The following is a 19,410-nucleotide window of genomic DNA, read 5'->3' as shown; positions in this document are numbered from 1 at the left end:
TATCGCTAATGCACAGATAACACTACATGTACAACCATAGAGTACCCTAACGCCACAGAATGCAAACTTTTTCGCTCCTCCCCCTTCATGGACCCTCAAGAGAACATCACTGGAATAAAGAGATCAAGCTCGGATTTTCCTTTTGACCCTTCTCCCCTTCTGAACATCAGCAGGCTCCTCGTAGACCTCGGTCCAGACGTCTTCAAAAGTGGTCTTCTTCCGACCAATCTGGCCCTCGAAGAAGTTCAATTTACGCACGACCTCCATGGCGCCGGTACCCAGACTAACGGTCTTACCCATAATGATGCATTCGGAGACACCTTCAATAAGATCGGTACGGCCAGCACCACCGGCATCAAAGAGATGGTCCGCAGTCTTTTCGAAGGAAGCGAGCTGTAAAACAGAGTCACGCATCTTTGCAAGACCGAACCGGGTGATACCAAGGACCTCGCCCTTGTACGTCATAACATCAGCGAGAAGTTGCATATGACGAGGGTCAATGTCCATGTCCTTCATGACCTCGCTGATTTCTTGGACGATTGTGACTCTGGCCGCTTCGATACCAAGAACATCACGCATCTCCATGACATTGTTGGTAGAAGTGTGGAGACCATTGACACCAAGCGTGGTCATACACTCCTTGAGGCCGTAACCTTCGACAAGAAGTGTATTAGTGCTGGAGGTGTCGTCGGTCCGGATGATGGCGCGGCTTGCTTGCGGGTGACCAAGCACCTGTATATCAGGAAGTATGCGCTTGAGATGCTTGAGGCGCAGAAAAGGATCAGCACTGGTTGCTGCAACTTCAGTCTTGGACAGAGATGCTTTGCTGGCAGGGTCAATGTCCATATAGATATGGATATGAGAATTGGTGCTTCGGAATTTCAGATCATCAGCCTTGAAACGCTTGTGGTTCTTGATGGCGTCGACGATGTTCCTGATCTTAAGCTCAAGCGCCAGGTTCTGGATGGTCTCCCAGTTAATCTTGACAGTAAGGTAGGCCTCCTTGCCAGTCCAGGCTTCTCGGACATAGTGAATGATATCTCTCAGATACGTCTTTTCAATACGTCCCTTGACGATACGTGCCGCAATGACATTATCTTTGGTGACAAGGTCGCAGGAAATCACAGGGGTGCTGATCTCCTTCGATGCGTTGATAATTTCCTTAATACGAGGAACACCTTGAGTGATACTCATACCAGCGACACCAGCAAAGTGGAAGGTCTTCAAGGTCATCTGGGTTCCTGGTTCACCGATCGACTGCGCACCAACAGCACCAACGGCGTGGCCAGGCTCGACCTGTGCCTTCTTATACTTCATCAAACATGATGTAATGAAGGTTCTTAGTGTCTTCTCTGTCAGCTTTCCGGTGTGGTTCAGGCCTTTCTGGCTCCTCTCATCTGACGGATCAATATCACCACCACGGGAGATAAGCTTGTCCGCTTTGCTGGAGATGTATTGCTGAATCGACTCAAGGAAGTCACGCGCACTCTCGAATTGATCAACACCGTGGTCGCTTCTGTCCATGTAAGGAAGGTTATTGCCCAGCAGATCTTCGCGAACCAATTTCGCACGCTCCTTGGAAAGCATCTCTTCACATACTTCCATAATTTCATGTGGAAGCAGACTCCGCTCATCATTATCGTATGTGATGGACTCAGCGTGAATGAAAGTCCGGTCAAAGTGGACAGGCTTAGCTTTACCTTCCATATCGACAGGATCCAGCTTGTCGTCACCATATTGGAACTGGACGATAGCATCTGAAGAGTTTCGGACAGTGTCATCGTACCGACTTGAAAGGTCCTCGAGAGACTTCATGAGACGACGGGACATGTAACCAGTCTCTGCTGTTTTGACAGCAGTATCGACCAGACCTTCACGACCAGACATTGCGTGGAAAATGAACTCAGTAGGCAACAGCCCAGAAAAGAAACTGTTGCGCACGAAACCTTTTGACGGAGGCTGTCGAGCGTTCTTCGGAAAATGGGGCAGCGTTCTGTCCTGGAACCCGTCTTGCACACGTTGACCACCGATAATTTGTTGACCGACGAGAGCAACCATCTGCGACACGTTGATACTGGAACCCTTCGATCCCGAAGTAGCCATGATCAAAGGAGAGTTGTACTTGCTAAGTTGAGCAATACACTCGTCACCTGCTTGTTGACGGACCTTGCTGAGAATACCAGACAGTTGGTTCTCCATAGTCTGCAACTCATCACAGCCAGGGTATTTCTCAAGTGTGCCAGCCTTATATTTGGCAATGACATCGTCACACTGCGCGTAAGCCGCTTCAACGAGCTCATTCTTTGATCGTACAAGACTTTCACTGGGGTAGACATCTGTGATACCGATAGAAAATCCCATGTTTGTGAACCAACGCGCTGACAGCTTAGACAAGCGGTTCATACCCTCTGCGGCGGCAGCGGGACCGAAATCTCTGAGCATAATGTAAAAGACATTATCCTTCTTTCCGGAACCAATTGTCGCCTTGTCCATCACGCCGCACATGACCTCGGAGTTACGAATGACAAGCCAGCCATCGTTCGGATCCAGGTCTTTTGGACGACCATCCTTTGGCGGTTTGAATTCTCTGCAAGCGGCGTCAAGGTTAACCAGGACGGGGTCCTCCTTGCTGGGACGCATGAGGATGTTGAAGACCTGCTTTCCAGTCCACAGCATCTGGGGCTTGAGGACAGCAGGTGGAGGAAGATCAAATCGGGTTTCCGGCCCCAGCATATAGAGACAAATTTGCGTAAAGGACCGACGGTCGAAGAAATTATCCTTGCTACTTAGGATATAGGCAGCACTGATGAAATCTTGAATGGCAGAGATGATGGGTTCTCCGTTCTTCGGAGTGGCCAAGTTATTCTTCACACCCATCAGTTCCATGGCTTCGGCTCTCGCCTCTTCCGTCTGGGGCACATGAAGATTCATCTCGTCGCCGTCGAAATCAGCATTGTACGGGTTGCAAACACACTCGTTGAGCCGGAAAGTCCGATGCGGGCGAACTTTGGCGAAGTGAGAGAGGATACTGAGCTTGTGAAGCGAGGGTTGTCGATTGAAAAGAACGATATCGCCATCCTCAATGTGACGCTCGATCACGTCTCCTTCTTGGATCTGATCGGCAATCATGTTGAGATTACCATATTTCAAAAACAGCTTGAAATCCGAACCTTTCTTGATAATGTAGTTCGCTCCTGGCCATTTCTTTGTTCCGTTTCGAACCCTTTGCTGTAGTTTCTCCTTGTTGTAGCGGGTGACAACTTCGGGATAGGTCATGTTCTTCGCCACTAATTCTGGGACGGCGACTTCATCAACTCGTAGGTTGGGATCAGGCGAAATGACGGTTCTACCGGAGAAATCAACTCGTTTTCCAGAAAGATTACCACGAAAGCGTCCTTGCTTTCCCTTCAAGCGCTGTACGAAACCTCGAATAGGCTTGCCGAGATCTGCTTTGTTGAGACCAGGGACATCACTGTTGATGTAAACAGCAATCTGGAGTTGCATGTAGTCCCAGCACTCCACGATAGTTTGAACGGGTGCTCCTTTCATAAGGGCATTCTTCAKGTTGATGTTGCTCTGGACAATATCTCCCAGCTTGGCTGTCAAGTCATCCTCGGTGGAAGCGGCGTCTTGGCCAACGGAGGGACGGATACACACTGGGGGTGCGGGAATAAATTGCCAGAGGAACATTTCAGGTCTGGCTTCCTTCGGGTTCAGTCCAAGCAATTCACAGTCGGTATCGGAGACCTTCTTGAACAGATTGAGAACGCGGAGGGCATTCATATCATCCTGAGCCTTCTTGTAGTGCTTCTCTACCTCTGCGTTGGAAGTCCTAGCTTCATCGAAGGAACGGTCAAAGACAATCTTGCTGGGCGGTGGAACCTTTTTCACTGATGTTGACACGTTGAATGCACGGAATTTATCGTGTGTGATCTTGAGGGCACTGTTACCAGCCTTTTTGACCACACCATTGACAGCACCACACGCCTCACAGGTCCGCGTCTTCCGGCAGCGTTCATTGATGCGTTTCGCGATCTGTAGCCGTCGAAGATTATCCAACCCCGGTCGACGCATCTCGCGGAGAAAAGCACGTCGCTCTGCCTCGGGCAACAGAATGCGCGAACACTCCTTGCAGATCTCCTGCAGAATGCTGATAACACGTTTGAAGTATCCGACATGAAAGGCAGGTAGGACGAGTCTCACGTGGCCGAAATGACCGTTGCAGACCTGAAGGGAGCCACCGCATGTCTGGCAAGTGGCGGTCTTGCTCGAGATACCCATGCGCCCATCGAGAGGACCGTGTGGAACCACCGCTCTGTCATGTTCGAGATCGAAGAATTTCCGATCGGAGACCTCCACAACAGCTTGACTGACTATGTCGTCGTTGGACCTGTTTTAGCGAATCAATAATTAGTCACAATCATCCAGTACTATGACAGCAAGTCTCTGAAAGCGGAACAAGAGCATTCATACAGTACACCGAATTTTAGTTCTTTTATAACTTTGGGAACGCGGTCTATGACCTGGGCCTTGCCCAGGTCGACCTGCACACCTTCTGGAGGCTGCATTGCCGTTGTCAAGAGCTGATCATGGCAATGAGCCAGAGATGACTAAACCGAGTTGCAGACGGCAACGCTGTGTAAATTCGGCGCGTATATTATGCTCCAAATAGTAAGAGCTCCGTGATAAAGACAAGCGAAGCCGCTGCGATGGTGAACCTCGACCGGAAAGAAGCTGAAGAGAAAAGGCGACCGTTGGAGGAGAAATTGCTCAAATCATTGCGGCGGCGGGGTCGGCGACGAACTTTTTTGCGGCCAGAAGCTCCAGCTCCGGCCCCTCAAGGTTCTGACCAATCAACATCCAGAACTTCATCCAAGATGGAGATATTGATAGGTAGTTTGCAGATACTGTAAATGTGCAGTAGATATAGACAGGGGTATATATTGAACGATAAATATAAATAGATATACAACATAAACAAGATAATATTATTATACAGATGCGGAAGCATTTCAAGTCGTTTATTTGGCGAGGAAAGCCTGGAACGCCTTGTGCTCAATCACCACGTTTCCAACAGCCCTGAGTCTCTTTCGTCCCTCTTTCTGCTTCTCCAGCAGTTTTCGGCGCCGACTGACATCACTAGCATGGAGCTTGGCCAAGACATCTTTTCGATAGGGTTTGACAGTTTCTCTGGCGATGATCTTTTTACCGACAGCAGCCTGGATCACGACCTCGAACAGTTGTCGATCGACATGCTCCTTGAATTTTGTCACCCATTGTCGTCCGAGCCTTTCCACTTGGCTCAAGTGGACGAGGCGAGCAACAGCATCGACAGGCGCCTTATTAACCAAGAGTTGTAGCTTGACGATGTTCCCTGATTGCCAAGCAGATTCCTCATAGTCCAGGCTTGCGTAGCCTTTGGTGGACCCTTTGAGCTTGCCAAAAAAGTCATCGACCAGTTGAGCAAGAGGCAGCTCATACTTAAGTATAACCTGCGTCGCTGTGAAATACTCTAAACTCTTCTGCTCACCTCGGTTTGCCTCACAAAGTTCAATGACCTTGCCAAGGTACTCCTCGGGGAAGGTCAATGTAGCCAGGACGTAGGGCTCTTGAATCTCAGCCACCTTGGAGCGCAGTTCTTCGTCTTCCGGGAATTTGGCAGGGCTGGTAATGATCTCTTCTTTTCCGTCCCTCCAAATGATCTTGACGGGTACTGATGGAGGTGTGATGATGATGCTAGCACCGTGCTCCTGACGTAAGCGATCCTCAAAGACAGAACAATGCAGTGTGCCTAGAAATCCCAGTCTGAAGCCTGCGCCAAGAGCCTCTGACGACTCCTTCTGCACCGTGATACTCCTGTCGTTGAGAACAAGCTGGTTGATACTGTCTTCCAAGTGCTCAAAGTGGTCTGCATCCACCGGGTAAGCCGCCACAAAAACCATTGACTTGGGCTCCTCAAAGCCCGGAAGCGGCTCAACAGCTTTCTCGAACCCGACCCTTGTAAATGTGTCACCAATCTTCGCTTCTTTGCTTCGTTTCATACCAGGATTGAAATAGATGTATCCGACTTGGCCGGCACGGAGCACGCTCTGTGGTGTTTCGTTTGGATACATGATGCCAACTTCGCCAACGTAGTACTTCAGACCTGTCGCAAACGACACGACCTGCTGACCCGCTCGAATTTCACCGTCGAAAATACGGACCAGACAGATTACGCCTTTGTAGGAATCGTACCAGGAGTCGACGAGTAACATTCGCAGGGGCTTCTTGCAATCGCCAATAGGGCTGCTGGGAGTCAGTAGCGGAAGCAGCTTATGAAGATAAACAGGGGAATAGCATACGCTGGAATCTTCTCAATGACTGTCGGGAGTAGTTTTTCAACATTGAGTCCCGTCTTAGCTGAAACCATCACTGCGTTCTCGGTGTCGAGCTCGAAGGAATTCTTCATCTGCTCAAGAGCACGCTCTGGTTCAGCGGACGGCAAATCTACCTTGTTGATGACTGGAATCAATTCCAAGCCCTGCGCAAAAGCGAGGTAAAAGTTTGCAACAGTCTGTGCCTGAATTCCTTGACTGGCATCGACCAGGAGCAATGCACCTCCGCAACTAGCATAACTGCGCGATACCTCTGCACGGAAGTCCACATGGCCTGGAGTATCAACCAGGTGCAATAAATAGTCTGCACCATTGTGATTGTATATCATCGAACAGGTTTGCGCCTTCACGGTGATGCCGCGTTCCCGCTCCACGTCAAGCTTGTCCAACACTTGTTTATTCGAGCCGGGCTCAATCGTTCCTGTGAGTTCGAGCAGGCGGTCGGAAAGTGTGCTTTTGCCATGGTCAACATGGGCAACAATACAAAAGTTCCGGTATCGCTCGATTGGAATCGCTGCTATTCTGTTCTCGAGGTCGGATACCGGTTTCGTAGCGGTTGATCTCGCACCGGCGCGAGAAGCGGAGCTGGTGAAAAATCGGGGAGCGTTAGCAAGGACAAATGGCGCCCTGATCAGACTTGCAGCTGTGCCTTTCGGTGCAGCGCTCAGCCATCTGGCTAACTGCAGGCATCCTCGCATCTGGAGTACTGCAATGGCATGGGAATGGGATGCCTTTTTAGATGAGGATTTGAGCTGTCGACTGCCGATTCCGAGAAAAAAAAGTGCGGCACCGAATCACTTGCTGCGGAGAAAAAGTGCTGAGCCACGGGCGGTGGAACGCCGGATTGCTGCGGTGACTATCGAGGTAAACAAAAGCTGCCTCATTTTTGATCAGTCAAGAGACCCCACGAACGAGCAAACATCCCATCTACAACCCGGAGTTTGATTAAAATACGCTGAAAATGTCGGCAACGAAAGATAAATCCAAGGTGCACAAGCTCTCCATCAAAGGTGAGACTCGGATTTGGCGTTTGTTGATTGATTCTCGAAGCTCATCACACCCATTTATGACAGGGTCAGCGAAGCTCGTGGCAGAATTCGTGAGTCCATTCCATCGATTCATAGGGGTTCTAGAAAAAGGACACTGGTTGACAAGATTTAGTTTGAATACTCGATAAACTCCATCCTGTATGTTGATGTGCACTAGAGGATGGGTGCAACGCATGCTAATCGCTGTGGCTCCTAGGTTTCAACGAGGGGTATATCCACCAGAAGACTTTACAACGTCAGTTCACGCCAGCCCACGATAGCGGTAGATGATTCACTCTAATGCGGATACAGTGTTAAGAAATATGGTCTCAATATGCTCGGTTGGTGCATTACCTCGCTACCCACAACTCTCGCTGATCAGTCCAGTTACCGCCGACGACCAGGTCAAGGCCTACATCAAGAAGATTATGTCGCAGTTAAACAAGTGGATGCTTGGAGGCAAGATATCGAAACTTGTTGTGGTGATCACAGATAAGGAGACTGGGGAGCACGTCGAAAGATGGCAGTTTGACGTAAGGCAGCCTCTTCATTGAATGGATTCGCGCAGAGGCTGATTGGCGTTTGAATATCATCAGGTCCAAATATTCGGAAAGCATACCAAGAGCCAAACTTCTCGAAAATCTGCTGATAAGGAGAATGCCACTCCGGGGTATGTCTGCCTCTTCTTCCCACGTACAACATCAACGATACTAATGAAACCTTCTCTTGTACAACAGAGACACGGAGATGCAAGATTCGACCGCAGTTGAGAAGACAGAGAAAGAAATCCAGGAAGAGATACAGGCTATATTCCGCCAAATTACGGCCTGTGTCACTTTCCTCCCAGTTCTGGACGGAGACTGCACATTCAACGTCCTCGTGTACGCTGACGCAGACTCGGAGGTGCCCGTCGAATGGGGCGACAGCGATGCCAAAGAGATTAAGAATGCCGAGAAAGTGCAGCTGCGAAGCTTCAGTACGAATAACCACCGAGTGGAGACCCTGGTCAGCTATCGCCTGGCCGAATGACCGCTCATTGTCCAAATTTGCGTAAATTGTTCTTACAGGATGGCGTTCTGGAAAGGGAGTTACACAGCTGGATTACCTACACTTTGTGATGGCTTTCAATATCTTCTTCCTTTAATGCAAAAACGATGTGGAATGTCCTTTGGAAAACCGTAGTGACTACACAGTATCTACATTTCATGTGAAGTACAGATGACGCTCAATACCAAGGCAGCTGATCCAGCTTCGGAAACAACTCATTACCGCTCATTCCTCCATGCCAACTAATAAGCTCCTCAACGACTTCCTCCAACTCCGTATCAACAAATAGTTCGTCTTCCATGCTAGGCTTCCATCCTCGTTTAACCCTCTTCGCTGCCAGCTCCTCGCCGACACCATACGGATCCCGTCTCCACAGACCGATTCCACTCTTCTCTTCCCCTGAGATCAATGACGCCAGGGGCGTTACTTCTTCCGGAGGATTGATCCCAACGACAGTTCCAGAGCACGAATCTTGTCCCCCACTCTCACTGAAGGACGTCCTCAACCCGAGAGCCGGAAAATGACACTCAGTGAACCGCTGGCGCTTGAACTCGTGCGTAACAACAGTTATTTTTCTGGGATACGTTCCGACGTATGATCTGAATCTGAGCAGAGAGAAAAGCACATTCTGATAGGAGTCCGTAGCATTGGTTTCGGCTATGACTCGATCAGGATCGATCCTGGAAGAGTACGAGAAGAAATCATTATCTTTGGCCAAATTCTGTCGGGGGATGTCAATTCATGTCGCTTTTGCGCTGGGAAGAATCATAGTCTCACATGATATGAAGTGCCTTCTGCTATGTCCGTTCTGTCTTTCTTTGTTGGACCTCTGGAAAAGGATCAGCTACTACAAACCCACCGATGCCAGCTACTAGTACTCTAACAAAAGGGAAGGCTTACCCCGAAAACACCAACAGTCCATACGGATGGTCCGCCAACACCCGAAGACCAGCCTGAACATGTGCGGTGAATGTGGGCGTTTCACCCCTTTGGAAAGGTTCAATCAACCTACCCATAGTGGTCATGGTTAGCACGCGAAAGTGTAGATTATACAGTGTAGTATAGGTGGGCATGAAATTATGGGATTCCCTGTCGCTTGGAACAGCCACTCGACTCATCTCACCATTCATCCTCGGAGAGTCCCTTTGTAGGGCCACCAATGTATATCGCATGACAGCAAACGATAATTAAGTGATTGCAGGCTGAAATTCGAGAGCTTCGTGGCGTTTCCATCGCTTTTAGCCATGAGTTTGGAGCGTGGAAACACTGAGAGTTTTGGTCGACAAGGCTATCGATAAGAGGATGCTGATTTGGAGATGTTCAGAAATGATGCGGCGTACTGAGACATCGGACTTTACTCGACTATATAAAAGCCAGACCTCTTATCCGAGAGCTCAATTAACACTAAATAATCAAGGTACACCTTCGGAAGAGGTACTTCTACTTTGTATTCAGTAGGCAAACTTAATATGAGAAGAAAAGCATGGAAATTGAGCGAATAATCTATCGTACAGTACACGTTTATGTGTTTATGGGACAATTGAAAAAGACCCGCCCAGAGATATGAGATATGATGGTGCCCGTAGAAACAAGTCACGAAAGGAATCAGAAAAGCATCACAAAACTCCATCTCATGACCATATCATGACCCTATGTGCGATGCTCAGATGAGAAACATGACGCTGACCTGACAAATGCGAAGGTGGGGAAAGAACCACCGCAGAATGAACACCGTGGCTCACATCCATTGTCAATGTGCAGCCATAGTAAAAATAAAAGGACATCAGAACGATGAGTTAAACTGATGCAAGAATTAAGGCCCTGCGCCGTCAGTGAGATAGATCTTTCCGGAGGGTATCATAAAAAGAGAGTAGCAAAGGAACGGAATCAATTCAGAGGATCATGGCGGAAGGTGCAGTTGTCACCCTTGAGACACTTTCCTTCGCGCCAGTATCGGCAAGGGACTAATCCAGCCTTTGGCTGTTACAGAGTCAGCGATATATTTGCTGTGAATCAGGTCTCGGCATGATACTTACGTGCTTCTTGTTTGGTGCTCCAAACTTGCTTCGCTTGGCGTAGCCAAATCTATCATCACCGGATTCTTCGGAACCATCCGTGTCACGCGTACGCTTGCGATCCGAGTCTTCATAGTACTGACCAGAAGGTTGAGATGAACCAGCCTGCTGGTTTTGGTTGGCGAATTGTGAGATTATGGCAGCGAGATTCGGCGCCATCGCCGGTTGCGATGGTGGGACTTGGGGTACAATAGGCGCCGGCGGCATCTGTTTTTGTGCACTCATGACAGCCAATATTTTCTGGAAATCGAGGCCCTGCGTTGCCGGTGCCTGAGAAACGGATGGGAACTGGGGAATTTGTGGAACTTGAGGCTGCTGCTGGCGGAACATGCTGATAGTACGCTCCAGGTCAGACATGGGCGCCTGTGACGCAGGCTGAGGCGGCGGCGGGGGTGGCGGCGGAGTAGACTGTTGCTGCGATGCATTCTGGATGATTTTAAGCAAGTTTGAGATGTCGAATTGGTTGGTTTGAGCAATAGGCGGCGCAGCCGCAACGGGGGCCGGTTTCGGGTTGACCGCTGAGTAATATCGCTCTTGTCGAACCTAGAAACATGAATATCAGAAGCCCGTACAAAGTTGCCGACGAGGAAGAATTGGATGTGTTACTTTGATGTGATCCGGCAATTCTCCAAAAGAAGTCACTTCAGTCATAGGTTCATCAGCGTCGGTCTGGGGTGGCTCCTTTGGCGAGGGAGGAATATCCGCAGGCGACGTGTAAAAAACCATGAGCGTGGTAGCTTCCCGATGATCCTGAGCCTGCTTCTCGGGACTAGAAGGCTCTTGCGTGCCACCTCGTTTGATGTAGTTTCTGGAGCGATCGTCAGATGTCATATCGCCTTTGTCAATTTCTAGATTCCGTTAGCAAACATCCCATAACTTGCGTCAATACCGGCTTACCCGACGGCTCTGTATAGTCCATCAAATTCTCTTCACGAATGACGCCATCATCGTCATCTTCCAAATCTTCAAGATCTCTGTGCAGTTTAAGGGCACTACCCTCTCCTTTGATGTCACCAATTTCTCCCTGCGATCGATCACCCGGTCCTAGCTCCTCGTCAGGGTCGTGGGTGAAGAGACGGACTTCCGTAAGAGACTCGTCAGGTTTCCACGTAACCCGCAATTTTCTTCGAGCCTCCTTGCGAAGTCGCTTCTGACGTTCTTCTTCGGATTCAGGGGGTCGGTCCTCAGCAGGCTCAACTGATTCAGATTCCTTCTGCTTGTTAAGATCTGCCATAAGATCGCCGAAGGAGAAAGTGGGTCTAGGAGGTGGCGTCTGAGTTTCTCTCTTTTCGGCCGGAKGGCTGATTATTGTTAGCATCATTTGTGAAGTCCCACATACAGGAGCTTCGCGTTCTGCGTACCTTGTTTTCGCCGCGGCGGCCGCCGCTGCCGCGCGCTCCGCATTCGATGTGCCCGGTCGTTTGGAAGCAGAGACCAAGCTGCCAAAGAGGCTTGTAGGCTTGGGAGCGATGATGTTTGCCTTCGGACGCGAGACAGCTGCAGCAGATTTGTTCTCCTGAACTGTCTCTTGTGGGCGTTTGACCGAACCATTAGTGGTAGCATTGCCCGCCTTTGCACTAGGCTTGATATTGGATGTTACAACCATCCGCTTCGAAGCAGCCTGGCCATTGGTTTCTCCCTCCCGAGGCCTCTTCGAACCAGCGATTTCGGGGCGGGAATTATTATGTGCTGGTTCAGAGGCAGAGCTCTTGATCGCCGACCCCTCTTTCGCTGCGGGCTTAGTCGCCTCCTGTTTTCTTTTCGTGGAAGCAGCAGCATTATCTAGGATCTTCTGAGAGAGTTCTTTGACAGTGGGACCCCCTTTCTTCACGAAACGGGGTAGGAGTTTGGCAATATTGGTTTTATGGAGTACCTCCTCGTCCACGGTGCCAAAGCGTGCGAGTAACTATATTTCAAACGCTCTTAGTCCCTATGTCGAACCGGATGCCTAAATAAAGACGGGAGATGTACCTTGAGTATATTAACCGTGAATGCTCCATCCACGTCGGACGCTTGATGTCGATCTAGAAGAAAGGAATACATGGCAGCGAGCGCCATTGGATGTTCTCCCAACCTGGACCCCCATGTTAGCCATTCAGAACCCGGAAATGCGTAATTGTTAAATGCCAGAGATTTGGAAAGAATCCGAAGTACAGGCGACAGATCCAACCAACTCTGACGGGTCAAGGTTAGTTTCGTTGGCATTTCAGCGCTTCCTCAAGATCGATATTAAGAGCCCAGTTGAGAACCACAGAAAGGGATTTTATCCTTCTGGTCCTCGGGCACAGAGCGATTAATCGCTCGTACTAAAGATCATCTTCTAAGAAGGCTTCCTGACCATCGACGCTAATTGATTACGGGGGGGAGATTTCTCGATTCGCTTCTGACTTCTAAGGCCATAACGACGAAATGCCAGAAGAACAAGTGAAAGGAAAAGATAAAGGACATACTTCTCAACGATAGCCGGGTGGCCTTTTTCAAGAGTGGTACTGACAACCACATCCATCAGACGACGTTGCAGGACAACATCCTTCTTGAGCTGGGCTGCTTTGTCGGTTTCATCCTTGTTCTCCGCCATCTTCATCGCTTGACTGCTTTCTTTCCACGCATCCCTCACACGTTTGACAACGTCTTTAAATGCAACTAGAGCATTTTTGACCTTATCAGCATTGGGTCTGCGATTGCGTGGCGACCAGACGGCTTGAAGAGTATCGTATTCCACGGCAGCCTCCGGTTCACTGGGTCGCGTCGCTGGTATGGGGGATGGCTCTTCGGGAAATTGAATTTCAAGGTCGGAGTCATCAGAAGTCTCGCTTTCCGATGCCGAAGACTTCTTCGCAAGAGTTGTTGATTTCTTTGACACTGTCTTCGTGCGAGCTTTCTTCTTCGGCGGTTCAGTTGGTTTTATCTGCAAAGTCGAGTCTACAGAATTTTGACCTGAATATTATTGATATTAGCTATTAGTACAATAAGGCTACCATGAAGGCAGATGGAGAGGAAAACCCGCGGACAACATACCGTTGACATGAAAAGTTCCTTCAAAAGCATTTTGACCGGGAATAGGTCGATTATTACTCGTACTCTGACCCATAACAGGTGGCACTTGCAAGTCATTCTCGAAGAAGTTAAACAGCCTAGCACCGACTGTAAGCTGATGGCCTTTACTGGAAGAATTTAAGAGGGTTGAGAACTTACTTCCCATCATCGGCCCGGCCATAGTCAGCTGAATTCACGTACAGGAAAGGGTTTTGGAGAGAAGAATTTTGATTAGAAGACTGCTGTGCAGGATTAAGAATCTGAGGATTGATGGTGGGGTCGTCAGTAACGTTCGTAGCTGGCTCAGCATAATTGGTGATGAAATTCATCTACTGCATGTCAGTGACACGTCCTTAAGATGATGAGTCTTTTGTATTCCTACCGAGTTCCCTTCGGAGTATCCGGGAGGAAGTGAGTATGATGCAAGAGGCGTTTGATGTGCGACGGGCTGGTAATGATTTTGCTGGGAAGTCTGCGATCGAGGGGCCTGCGGTGAATTTGATTGAGGAAAGGCATCCGGAAGCGACATGTGCTGAGAAGAATAAAAGTTCTGAGGGAATGAGTAGGATTGATATGGAGGATTGTCCGTTGCAGGGAGTGGCCGTGAATCGAACGTCACCTGGCCTGGAGGATATCGATGAACCTGATGGTACTGAGTGGGCACCCCAAGACCTTGTGGAGCTGGCGAAAGTATTTGTTGTTGTTGCTGATGATGGTGTTGTTGTAGTGAATTCTGTTGCCACGACTGGGGAGTTGACGAGGAATAGATGCCATGGTCATGCTCTTGATGTGACGGTACTTGCGTCCTTTGCTGATGCTGTTGACTGAAGATCGGATGGTCCCAGCTGATCCCCATTGACTGAGTTTGTTGCTGCGGCTGTTGTTGTTGTTGCCGATGTTGTTGTTGCTGGTGCGACTGATGCAGCTGCTGTTGGGTTGGGTGTGGATGTTGGTGTGGAGGATCCGGACCAGGGTATAACGAATCCAGATTGTTCCAATATTCAGACTGAACTGAACCAGGAGTTACTGAGCTGCGATGCAAGCCAGGCATCATGCCCTGTGGCGAGGGACGATCCATTTTGGGCTTAATCTGCCCGTTATAGCAGACGTTGACTTCGATCGCAGGTTGTAGTTGTTATTGTACTAAAAGGGTAATCTTATAAAGTCACATGCACCCACGTGTCTGGGATACCCAATATAGTAAAGTTCAGTTGCCGCTTTTCTCGGTCGGAGATAGCAGCAGCCGGGTGGAGCACTTGAAGTAGCAGCGAGGGATTTAATTGGTTGGTTGCTCAAGCCAACGGCAGTGCAGCGGATTGAAGTGTGGATGAACGGTTTGTAGAACTTGATACGTCCAGATTGAAAGCGGTCAAGCCAGGAGAAAAATCAAGATATTCCCGCCTTGCAGAGAGCGGCCGCAGGAGAGAACCTTGGGGAACCCGAAGGAGTTGTCAAGCAAGTTTTCTTTGGTGCACTCCGTACGGCAAGGCCGACCAGTGTGGCAGTGATTATCCACCCGCCTCGGAGAGCCTACCTTAGGTACCTTAAAATGATCTGGACTTGCTGGTAAGGATACTGTAGCGGCCACAGGCTGGTAAAGGTTTGTGTCTGCAGTCCCTAAGGCGTGTCCTGCAAGTCACGTTCAGATCTTGCGACCGTCTTGCGCCTTTTAGAAGCACCTTAGGTACCACACAAATTGGTCAACTCTTGTTTCGAATACACCGACCAGAATTAAGGTAGAGGTTGTGGTCTGTTCCTTTTGTTCCTGGAATTCACTGCTCCCACTTCCTTTGTTCCTTAATCCCCAGCCTTGTGTTTTGTTCCCTTATTATGTGCCCTTTTGTCACCTTGACCTGCCTTGCCCACCTTTTTGTCGGGCAGACGCGACCAGTCAGCTCGAACTGCTAGTCCTTCTGGACTTTTCTTTCCTCTAAACTTGTCTTAAAGATAAAAGAAAAGGTTCTCATACAAAGAACCACCCTGGATAGCAGTTCAGTAGCATAGTAGTTCGCTTTACGGGGATGGTTGAGAGGATAGGGATGGGTTGTTGTTGGTCGTGGTGATGAGGTAGAACTGAAAAGCCGGGCGGCTCACGGGCGGGCCTGGTGATATGAGGGTGATTTCTCTACTACTCCTGTTCGAGCCTAGCTGTAGTCACCTGATCTCTCCAGCCACGATTCTCCCCAATTCGACCAAGTAGTTTGCTCTGTTTGTATTGAGCTAAGGGGGAAACAGCCTAGCCCGTGCTTATGTCAGCTCCAACAATTGGGAGCATCTCAGGATGCCAGGTGGAGAGATACCGCGATAACATCATAGTACGGTCGGTAGTTATTCTTGGATTCCCCTGAGAAGCCAGGGTGAATGCAATAAGAAATTTATTTTTATCGTCTTCCGCGACTTGGTCTTCTTCATTCCTCACAATACAGGTGGACGTGTCATGGTTCGAGTATAATTGCTTGATTTGTTTGAAACTGTGCATGTGCAAGTGAACATACCATGGGGTCTCACGCAATGTCTCTGCGAGACCGTCAGGTCGGTAGGTTCCCCGATAGGTTGGAAATCATTCAATAAGTATAGGAAGTCGCTAACTGGTCTCATAGCGTCTATTCAGAAGATCCTCAATTTGAACCACGAGCCCCACGCAACGGATGATGCCCCTCACGATATATCAGCTCAAGGTCTCATCTCCACGCCTATTCTCAATGAAGATGGCGATCCCATTTGGAAGGTCTTAGTGTTCGACAACATGGGCCGGGATATCATCAGCAGCGTACTTCGCGTAAACGACCTTCGAGCTTGGGGTGTCACTATTCATCTGTACGGTCCTTGCCGTGCCAGGAGCATAGAATTGCAGCTAATCGTTGTCTTAAAGGAATCTCAACTCTACCAGATATCCTATCCCCGATGTCCCCGTTGTATACCTCGTTGAACCGACTCCTGCAAACATTCAAGCAATTACGAATGATCTCTCCCGTGGACTTTATTCTCCTGCCTATGTGAACTTTCTCTCATCCATACCTCGGCCACTTCTTGAAGACTTCGCGTCTCAAATAGCTTCCACCGGTACCGCGGAGCATGTTGCTCAAGTTTACGACCAGTACTTGAATTTTATCGTAGCCGAACCGGACCTCTTCAGCTTGGGGCTAGGCAACGACGCATATTGGAAGATCAACAGCGCCAAAACGAGTGATGAAGAGTTGGACGACATTGTTGACAAGATCGTTAGCGGCCTGTTCAGTGTCAGTGTCACTATGGGTATGTTTCAAACCTCTCCGCGCTTGAGAGTTAGCCGTTGATCATTCCTGGGATAAACAGGTGCGATTCCAATCATCCGTTGTCCGAAAGGCGGAGCGGCAGAGCTGATCGCGACCAAGCTCGACCGTAAACTACGTGACCATATTCTGAATTCGAAAGACAACCTGTTCTCCAGCACCAAGAAAACAGCCGCAGGAGTCCCTGCTTCACGACCGGTCTTGATTATCGTCGACCGTAATGTGGATTTGGTACCAATGCTGTCGCATTCATGGACCTACCAATCATTAGTACAAGACGTGCTTCAAATGCGGCTCAACCGGATAACCGTTGAAACTCCGATTGACGAGACGAACCCTGCCAAGGGCGTGGCAAAGAAAGTATACGATTTAAACAGCAATGATTTCTTCTGGAAGCGCAACGCTGGAGCACCTTTTCCTCAGGTGGCGGAAGATATCGATGCTGAATTGACGCGCTATAAAGAAGACGCAAATGAAATCACGAAGAAGACTGGGGCTTCTTCTATTGAGGACTTGCAGAATGACACCAGCGCTTCTGCGCAGCACCTCAAAGCTGCGATTACCCTGCTTCCTGAGCTGCGGGAACGCAAAGCCATACTGGACATGCACATGAATATAGCAACTGCACTGCTCAAGGGGATCAAAGACCGTCAGCTGGATAATTTCTTCGAGCTCGAGGAGAACATTACGAAACAATCAAAAACACAGATCATGGAATTGATTAATGATTCTGCGAAAGGCAGTAACCCGACCGACAAGCTCCGGTTGTTCCTTATTTGGTTCCTAAGCACAGAAACAGACCTATCCCGCGCAGACCTCAGCCAATTTGAAGAGGCTCTCACGCGCGCAGGAGTTGAGGATATCAGCCCACTGACCTACGTGCGCCAGGTTCGAGAGCTCACCCGGATGACCATGATGACGACTGCCGCACCGCAGCAGCAGTCCTCGGATTTGTTCCGTGGATTCTCATCACTTTCCAACCGCCTCACTGACCGCATCACATCCGGAGCATTGGGTGCTAATTTCGATTCACTCATTTCCGGTGTTAAGAATTTCCTCCCTGCAAACAAAGACCTCACCTTGACCAAGATCACCGAGTCCATCATGGATCCGTCCTCAGCCTCCAGTTCAGCAATCGCAAAAACCGAGAACTATCTCTACTTCGACCCGAGGAGCGCAAACGCACGTGGAGCTATACCGCCGGCGTCTGCGGCTCGCAATCCACAAGCCCCAGGAGCCCTTGGGGTGGTGGAACGAGGAACAAGCGCAACTTTTGGCCAGCGTCGCCAGGCATTCAACGAAGCAATCGTATTCACCGTCGGCGGGGGTAGCATGGACGAATATGGCAATTTGCAGGACTGGGTGCGCCAAACTAGCGGACAGCCGGGCGATGGTGCAGGGGCCGGCATTCGTGCTGGAGCAGGGACTATGGGTGGAGCTAGACGGAGAGTCGTCTATGGCAGTACGGATTTGATGAATGCTAAAGAATTCCTGACGGAGTCGTTGTCCAAACTTGGCCATGAAAGTTGATCCAACTTTCTCCATGGAGGCCACCTGTTTGTAAAGAAAATAGATACATCTCTTAACGTTACATACCTTAATAAATATCTTATGCTGTCATGATTCCACTGCCTCTCATCCTAATCAATACAAGCAGCAGAATGGCTAGCTATTGGTATGAATTGTTCTTTGTTTGGATTATTGAATTAGGGTCATTTACGGGGTTTGGCAGTTTGGCCTACGCACCTCACCAAACCACCAAAATATATATCGAAACTCTACGGACTTGACATCATCACAGCATGTCCAACATATAGTAGAATTTACCTAGTAAATCTCGACCGTAAATGACAAATTAGATATATTCGAAATCCAGATCATTCTTAAATTTCTTCCAGGGGTTCCACTTCTGGCACTTCACGCGCGTGAAGGGGTCCCTTGCAAGGCCTCTTCTACTAAATACTTCTCCAAACTAATTCATTATGTAGTAGATATCTACAGCTATTCTTAACCATTTCAGGCCTAGCTGGCCGCTGTGGTGTTAGAATAAGGTATGGAATTAAATCTAGATCTTGCATATCTTGCATATCAGTGTAGGGACCCATTACAGGCCAATGTGGAGTTAAAGTATATAGATATCTCTAGATCTTAGGTATCTTAATAGCATCTAGGAGACCCTTAAAGGCGCGATCTACTCCATTCTGCGAGCGTAGTTATCTCCCTTCCCATTAGGTTAAGTTCTCATGATGATAGTGGAAAAGGCTAATCTTCCGTAAATGTGTTTTCATCAGAGTGTTACCGCAGTCATCGCCTCTGCGGGTTGAAGATGCAAACAACAGGCAACTCATCAGGAAGAAACGATATTGAACCCAAAAGTTCTCTTGAGACACTGAGACATCATGAATGCAGCGCTGAAGCTCCTGTTCTTGAACTGGTCTGATGAAACGATCCAGTGTACATCCGGCCCTATCTCAGACTTCTCGACAAGATGTACATCGTACCGGGATCCTCATCAGAACTGAGGGATCTGCCGCTAATCAGGCTGTCGAATCCAATGCCGATAGTGTCGTGATGAAAT

General features: G+C 49.0%; 6 protein-coding genes across 6 annotated transcripts; 2 read left to right on the top strand and 4 right to left on the bottom strand.

Moving 5' to 3' along the window:
* Positions 1 to 123: 123 nt before the first annotated feature.
* On the bottom strand, positions 124 to 4,568 carry Asppvi_006950 (DNA-directed RNA polymerase III core subunit RPO31; the record flags this gene model as incomplete). The annotated part of the gene is made up of 2 exons (XM_043302845.1): positions 124 to 4,390; positions 4,474 to 4,568. 2 exons carry the CDS (start codon positions 4,566 to 4,568, stop codon positions 124 to 126), a joined length of 4,362 nt encoding a protein of 1,453 aa, XP_043158780.1.
* Positions 4,569 to 5,021: 453 nt separating this feature from the next.
* Positions 5,022 to 7,072, bottom strand: Asppvi_006949 (GTPase GUF1; the record flags this gene model as incomplete). The annotated part of the gene is made up of 2 exons (XM_043302844.1): positions 5,022 to 6,285; positions 6,342 to 7,072. The coding sequence occupies 2 exons, from the start codon at positions 7,070 to 7,072 to the stop codon at positions 5,022 to 5,024; spliced, it is 1,995 nt and encodes a 664-aa protein (XP_043158779.1).
* A 263-nt stretch (positions 7,073 to 7,335) lies between these two features.
* On the top strand, positions 7,336 to 8,431 carry Asppvi_006948 (spindle checkpoint protein MAD2; the record flags this gene model as incomplete). Its single annotated transcript, XM_043302843.1, has 8 exons — positions 7,336 to 7,384; positions 7,448 to 7,473; positions 7,536 to 7,561; positions 7,620 to 7,658; positions 7,715 to 7,743; positions 7,790 to 7,935; positions 7,999 to 8,072; positions 8,140 to 8,431. The coding sequence occupies 8 exons, from the start codon at positions 7,336 to 7,338 to the stop codon at positions 8,429 to 8,431; spliced, it is 681 nt and encodes a 226-aa protein (XP_043158778.1).
* A 196-nt stretch (positions 8,432 to 8,627) lies between these two features.
* Asppvi_006947 (DUF218 domain protein) lies at positions 8,628 to 9,465 on the bottom strand (the record flags this gene model as incomplete). The annotated part of the gene is made up of 2 exons (XM_043302842.1): positions 8,628 to 9,129; positions 9,350 to 9,465. 2 exons carry the CDS (start codon positions 9,463 to 9,465, stop codon positions 8,628 to 8,630), a joined length of 618 nt encoding a protein of 205 aa, XP_043158777.1.
* Positions 9,466 to 10,336: 871 nt separating this feature from the next.
* Positions 10,337 to 14,638, bottom strand: Asppvi_006946 (uncharacterized protein; the record flags this gene model as incomplete). The annotated part of the gene is made up of 10 exons (XM_043302841.1): positions 10,337 to 10,429; positions 10,486 to 11,067; positions 11,131 to 11,372; positions 11,422 to 11,825; positions 11,886 to 12,430; positions 12,496 to 12,598; positions 12,975 to 13,461; positions 13,543 to 13,658; positions 13,720 to 13,889; positions 13,943 to 14,638. 10 exons carry the CDS (start codon positions 14,636 to 14,638, stop codon positions 10,337 to 10,339), a joined length of 3,438 nt encoding a protein of 1,145 aa, XP_043158776.1.
* Positions 14,639 to 16,056: 1,418 nt separating this feature from the next.
* Positions 16,057 to 18,362, top strand: sly1 (syntaxin-binding protein; the record flags this gene model as incomplete). Its single annotated transcript, XM_043302840.1, has 4 exons — positions 16,057 to 16,096; positions 16,161 to 16,377; positions 16,433 to 16,815; positions 16,876 to 18,362. 4 exons carry the CDS (start codon positions 16,057 to 16,059, stop codon positions 18,360 to 18,362), a joined length of 2,127 nt encoding a protein of 708 aa, XP_043158775.1.
* Between the last annotated feature and the right edge of the window lie 1,048 nt (positions 18,363 to 19,410).

Source organism: Aspergillus pseudoviridinutans (assembly GCF_018340605.1).
Source record: "Aspergillus pseudoviridinutans IFM 55266 DNA, scaffold_4, whole genome shotgun sequence".
NCBI classification, from domain to species: domain Eukaryota; kingdom Fungi; phylum Ascomycota; class Eurotiomycetes; order Eurotiales; family Aspergillaceae; genus Aspergillus; species Aspergillus pseudoviridinutans.
The sequence above is the reverse complement of the archived record's forward strand: the minus strand, read 5'-3'. Positions and strand labels throughout refer to the sequence as shown.